This window comes from Symsagittifera roscoffensis, chromosome 9 (genome assembly GCF_963678635.1).
Source record: "Symsagittifera roscoffensis chromosome 9, txSymRosc1.1, whole genome shotgun sequence".
Taxonomy (NCBI): Eukaryota; Metazoa; Xenacoelomorpha; order Acoela; family Convolutidae; genus Symsagittifera; species Symsagittifera roscoffensis.
The window spans coordinates 29,227,745-29,233,744 of record NC_087070.1 but is presented as its reverse complement, the minus strand read 5'-3'; the positions used below and the strand labels follow the sequence as shown (position 1 = coordinate 29,233,744).

Here is a 6,000-nt window from a genome sequence, read left to right as displayed (position 1 = left end):
TTCAATTTTTTTCAGAGCTGTTCCACTGATTTAAATCTATTCAGTTTTACGTAATGACCTTTCGCTAAATGGTACAAAGGCAAAGTACTCAGAGTAGCCCAGTGAATGATCCAACCTCTTTGCGCACTAAAGATGATTCGGAGATCCCTGACCCCAAAAATATACCTACTAAACCGAAAGAAAGCTCAGATGATAGGCTTGTGAAAGGCAAGCAGGGCGATTCTGATTTAACCAAGACAGATAAGAGAGAGAGTTGCCTCACTGTTGTAACGCAAGCTATCCAAATCCCTACTTCGAACAGTGATTGCAACGAGAACCCTAAAGGTAAGGTTTCTTGCATATAACCATCATACATGGCTGCTGAGATAAGTGCTCTTAAGTGAAGAAGCTATTTTTATTGGAGTTACGTAGTTTTATCATATGCTTAAGGTGAACTGTGTAAAAGTGCCGCTGACAGAGCGAAAGAAGAAGCTGATGGTGGCAAACTAAGAGACAACAAGAGCGCTCGTGCAATCAACAGTGAATCCTCTTTGCAACCACAGTCCCATCCGACTCGTCAACAGATCCCATCCAGTGCCTCTACAGACTCAAATCAGAGGAAACTATCGTCGATGGCAGCTCCTATGAATCACAGCGTAGCAGCCAGTGGTGCTCAGATCACACAGCAAGGTTGGTTCTTCATACTTACATTGATGGTGTAGATAAAACCTGGCTAAGAAAGGGCGATCTGAGCTGAAAATGCAAATGGCAATGGAATCGGCGACGAGACATTGTTTTAGAAATTCAAAGATTTTAAGGGCATCTATTTTTTTTCTTTAACATTCGAAAGTTGGTATTTTCAGAACATAAATCATTATTTTTTCTGTTTACTAGCGTTCATTGACTCTTCCAACCATCTTTTGGCTATATTTATTATTTAAATAATAAAACTTTAGGTTATCAAAGCTTAACTGATTTTAAGAATACTTATTTGTTTGTACTCAGTGTCTCATGAGTTGCGAGTGGATGACGACGAGAGCGAGGACGAGGAGGAGGACGACGGAGGGGCTGAGGAGATCCTGGAGGAGTCGCCGTGTGGAAGATATCACAAGCGTAAGGAGAGGGTGACCCAGAGGGACGTACCAGGCATAGACGCCGCATTCCTCGCCATGGACACTGACTATGCCGTACAGGTAGGTTGGTTAAAACGCTGCTGCGGATAAAAGTCAGAACTATTTTTCTTAGCTGAGCAACTAAATCGGCATGTGAAAAAAACATCTTGCAAAAAGCAAATGACGTCAAAATGAATATTTTTTTGATGGTTATGATTAACAAATGAAAATATGTCACGAGAAAATGATTTGAAGCCTTGAAGCCAAAAAAATTATTATGTACGTCGCGAAAGATCATTGGAATGAAATATTACGTGAATCCGCCTAATTAGACATTTTAAGTCCTCTATTATTATTTTTTGTTTTGGTGCAGCAAGAGCTGTTAGCTGTTATAAATATTCAATGATATCTGGTTCAGTTATTGAAAAATATTTTTTTGATCATTATGAAAGCTTCTCTGGCGTGGATATTGGTGTGTTCGAAATTTCAGATGTTTTTATTGAGAGCATGTTATGTTATTTTTGCTACCATTCCAAAATAGAATGAAGAGAGTGAAATTAAAATGAAAACGAGTTCAAGAGCAGTCAAGGTTCGTAATATAACTCGGAACAAGTTTAATTTATGCGCAGGTGGTGTGGAATGAAGTCGTGTTTTCTCAGCGGAAGAGCTGCTTCAAACCTCAGGCTGCCTCCATCAAGCAGGTATTCGACAACCTCATGCTCATAGACCACCCAAACATCATCAAAGTGCACAAGTACTGGACTACCGAGAACAAAGACGAGAAGCCTAGACTCATCTTCATCACGGAGTATATGCCCTCCAGAAATATGAAGCAATTCCTAAAGACCACCAGGTGCACTTGATTGATAGAGTGTTGTTCTTTTTCTAAAGTATTTTTTGAATGTTTTTACTTCCCTAATAAATACTCTACAGGACAATTAGTGGTCCTCTCTATTCTGAAGAACATTTTGACAGATGCGATGCTAGAAGACAAACTTTTTTGTGATTGTGCCGTATTTCTGGAAAAAAAATGATTTTAACGATAGAAATCTAAGGCTCGCCTTAAAAATGGATGATAGATTGAGATAGTATGAAAAGATATTTTCAGTCCTAAGTTTGGAGTAAAAGAATGTGATTGGTAGCCATTGGTTTTGACAATGAGTTTTGCCTAGGTCTCAAACGCAGAAACAGATGGGTTTCAAAGTGTGGAAGAGATGGTGCATTCAGATGCTGTCCGCTCTCAGCTACCTGCACTCAGTTGATCCCCCCATTATACATGGTAACTTAAACTGTGAAACTCTATTCATCCAACACAATGGACTTCTGAAGATAGGTTCCATAGCTCCTGATGCTATCCATACCCATGTGAAAACTTGCAAAGAGCAGCAGAAGCATTTCCACTTTATAGCTCCAGAGTATGCTGGTTCTGGAGACCAGCCTATTAACGAAGCAGTAGATATATACGCTTTCGGAATGTGTGCTCTAGAAATGGCTGTCCATGGTTTAACTGGAAACGGCGAGAACGTATCGATTACCGAAGAATTAATTGAGAAAACGCTTCAGACTCTTCAAGCAGAGCAAGCAGATTTTATTCGTTCATGTATTGCAGAAAACCCAAAGAATCGGCCATCAGCCAGAGAATTATTGTTCAGGCCGATAATATTCGAAGTGCATCAATTGAAATTGTTATCTGCACACGTAGTGGCAAATCACGACTTGCAATTACAAGATAACCCTTTGTACAAAAACAAACGTCAACCAAATGATGTATTTGCAAGTATCAAGAGCAACCCCACCAGTGGAGGAAGTTATGCTTCTTACGTGTATGGAAAGTTACCTCAGAATGACCTAGAAAAGCTTTTGGAAGATGTTTCTCAAGGATTATTCCCTCTGACAAATTACGCTGTGAAGAAACGTTTGGAGAAATTGTCTCAGGCGTCCAGTGTTGAAGAGAACGACAACGCCACTGCCGGAGACAGTTCGGGAGAAGCTCCGGATCCCGAGATGCGGATGATAGTATCAATGTCATGTGAAGTGCATTTTTCGAAAAGTAAGGAACAAGAATCCTCAACTGGTGCTATCAATGCTGAAGACGCTTCTGCTGGAAATATTCTAGAAAGTTCCATTCCAAATTTTGACATCAGTTTGAAGTTGAAACTTGATGATAACACGACACGGTTTTTAAACAGTCAGTTCTCAGGCACTGAGTTGCCGATTTTGTCGCAAGAATTGGTCGATTTGGGATTCATAAATGAGTCTGATAAAGACAAAGTAAATGATGTAATACGGAAAGCCCACAGTAAAGTGCTGGCCACCTCTTTGAATGTGATATCTTGAAAATCAATTGAATGAAATATTTGTTAGGACTATGGTGTTATGTGACTTATTTTCAATTCGGTTCGTAGTTGTATGCAAATAAACAAAGTTTAATCTGTTGCACAATTTTTAAATGAGTCGATTAGGAGCAGTCTCTACTTTTTTTATTTGCCCTCCGGTCCTAATCGCTCCTTATTATTTTGGGCCTTGCTTCCGCGGGGAAGATCAATGTCATTGATTTTGCCATAGCCGGTCATGTCTTGAGGAGTCGAATGCCACTGGGACCCCTCCAACCGTGACCGAAGTCATATTTGAACCCACGACATTTGTGTTAAAGAGCGCGCATTTTATCTCACTCGGCTGCTGCCGCTAAACAGTTTTACCCTAGAAATGTGTCAGTACAAATTTCTGTTTTTCAGGTTTAGTCATGGCTAGATTTCAAATTTTTAGGCGCAGCGACTGAGACATCACAAAAAGAGCTGTGAGTTTATTTATTGCTTTCATCTATTTCGAAAATATTTGTCATCAAAGATGTTGCATTTTAAAGCTGATTTATTTCTATTAATTTTGTAAAATTTCTACACCGTTTTGCCCTTTGTTTTCTCATTGTGTAATTTTCTCATTGTGTAAATCAATATAACACGAAAATTTCGCGCTGTAATAATAATCCATGTATTACATAGTGATTGACACTGAAAAGTGGACATACCGTGTTTTCTCGAATAAAAGCTGCGTTGAGTTCATTCGATAAGAAAAGTTATTATTGTTTGTAGAAATTTGAGAACACGGTCTCTTTTTTCCATTTTACAAATTAATGCGTCTCTCATTCGAGGGCATCTTTTAATTGGGGCGGCTTTCTTTCGAGAAAATAAGATAGCCAAGGTAATAGACCGTTATGCAGGTTGTTAGGTTTTCTAGGTTTTTTAATGCTCATTTGTTCGTTCTGTGGTATGACGTACGATTGTTTTTCAAAATCATTCAATCTCCACTATTAAACATGCGAATGGTGCATAAAAGCTTGGTTGGCTTTTAGATTATTTACCTGTGATCTTTTTTCATAAAGTTATGCAGAAGAAGAATTAATTTCTCGTTGTTACACAACGGCATATTAGCTAAAAATACTTAAACAAATTTGTTAGCAATTCGGAGAGGACAGCGAACGATGCCATTTGGATTACAGGATGCTGGCCTAAACTCGAACACATTCGAATAAACCTAATAACAAGAGCATGCCATTTCTGAAGAACGACGGTAGCAAAAAAAGTAGCTTTTCACTTTAACAAAAAAATGTCGTTCAATAAACTGAACCTTTTTAGTGGTACATAAGACAATTTCCTGATGATATACACCTTAAGATAGCCGGTGTAAGTATACAAACTTGACACAATTGGCTGAAAATTGAAAAGAAAAAGAAAAACTGAATTTGTTCTTATACTCTTCAGAAACTCGCTAGTCGTAGCCCCCTTGTTCGGTTCAATTGTAAAACTTGAACTTGTTCACTTGGCGGTTACTGCATCTACTAACTGTACCTCGTCTCTAAAGTCTCCCTGACACCAAGAAAATTGGATGGAGGACATTTTGACGTTGGGCGCCTAATTGAGCTCAAGCGGCAGTAACCAGTGAAATTTGAAAACTAATTAGACTAATTGAAAACCCAAGTAATCAGAAAACTATACGGCACCTGAAATCAACGCTAGACGGAAGCAAAAACATAAGCAGTCACCTGCAAATACATATTTAACGATGTCTTCATTGCTCAAAATGTATAAATCACGTTGATTATGAGCCACAGATTGATTACCAGAATGAGTTAAATTGTCGAAAAAGTCAATAACTAAGTTATTGTCGCGCAACATATTGAAAATTTTCGATCGCCTAAAACTGATCGAAGCTCGTTGTATTCGACTTTTTAAGTTTGGTCTTTTAAAGGGAAAATAACTTTCTATACGTGTCATATAAACAGATTCTCAAAACAGAAAAGATTATTTAAAAGAATTTTCACAATGAAGTCCAGCAAGGGATCTCAATACAAATTTGAGAAGTCCGTAGACATATAGCTTGTGAATAGTTGAAATTTTTTTTTTCAATAAAAAAAGACGAACGAATGCTATCATAATTTCGTTTGAAATGACTCAAGCGCAAATATATTTCATGTATCATCAAAAGTGGCATTAGCTGAGTATAACCGGTGCAACCATATACGAGAATTCCGTATGGCAAATTTGACTTAATATTTGATCTATAGTACTGAAGTAAAATCGATTTTGGAACATATTGACGCATTTTTGAAACAATCCCGCATTTCTGATTTTGTTCCGCTGGCAATTAATATGATCATTGATTGATAACTTAGAATCAACATGAGCACCGAGATATTTGCATGAAGAAATGCTTGTTAGAGGTAAATTATTGATGTATAAGAGAGAACTGGAAGCATTAAGTGAGGATAAGTTTAAATACACAGGTTTATCCATATTTAGTGATAATTTTTTAATATTTAGCCATGCATTCGCCGCTTTGAGATCGTTATTGAAACTTTCAATTCAGCAATTTAGACCTGTAATGTTTGTATCATCTGCAAATGAAAAAACTT

General features: G+C 37.8%; 2 protein-coding genes across 3 annotated transcripts in view; both read left to right on the top strand.

Moving 5' to 3' along the window:
* On the top strand, positions 1–3,525 carry LOC134854478 (nuclear receptor-binding protein-like). The gene is made up of 5 exons (XM_063870739.1): positions 1–324; positions 430–669; positions 985–1,172; positions 1,721–1,944; positions 2,264–3,525. The coding sequence occupies exons 1-5, from the start codon at positions 69–71 to the stop codon at positions 3,426–3,428; spliced, it is 2,073 nt and encodes a 690-aa protein (XP_063726809.1). The 5' UTR covers positions 1–68; the 3' UTR covers positions 3,429–3,525.
* Positions 3,526–3,824: 299 nt separating this feature from the next.
* The window catches only part of LOC134854629 (fibronectin type-III domain-containing protein 3A-like), a 78,459-nt gene continuing 76,283 nt past the window's right edge, over positions 3,825–6,000 (top strand). For both annotated transcript variants that reach the window (XM_063870974.1, XM_063870969.1), the window contains exon 1: positions 3,825–3,888. The gene's annotated coding sequence lies outside the window, so the exon portion shown is untranslated. The remainder of the gene's footprint in view (positions 3,889–6,000) is intronic.

Excerpts from the sequence above, each read along its gene's own strand:
- LOC134854478 (XM_063870739.1), top strand. The coding sequence starts at position 69 with ATGGTACAAAGGCAAAGTACTCAGAGTAGCCCAGTGAATGATCCAACC. Across the intron at positions 670-984 it reads TGCTCAGATCACACAGCAAG|TGTCTCATGAGTTGCGAGTG; the intron begins GTTGGTTCTTCA and ends GTTTGTACTCAG. Across the intron at positions 1,173-1,720 it reads ACACTGACTATGCCGTACAG|GTGGTGTGGAATGAAGTCGT; the intron begins GTAGGTTGGTTA and ends ATTTATGCGCAG.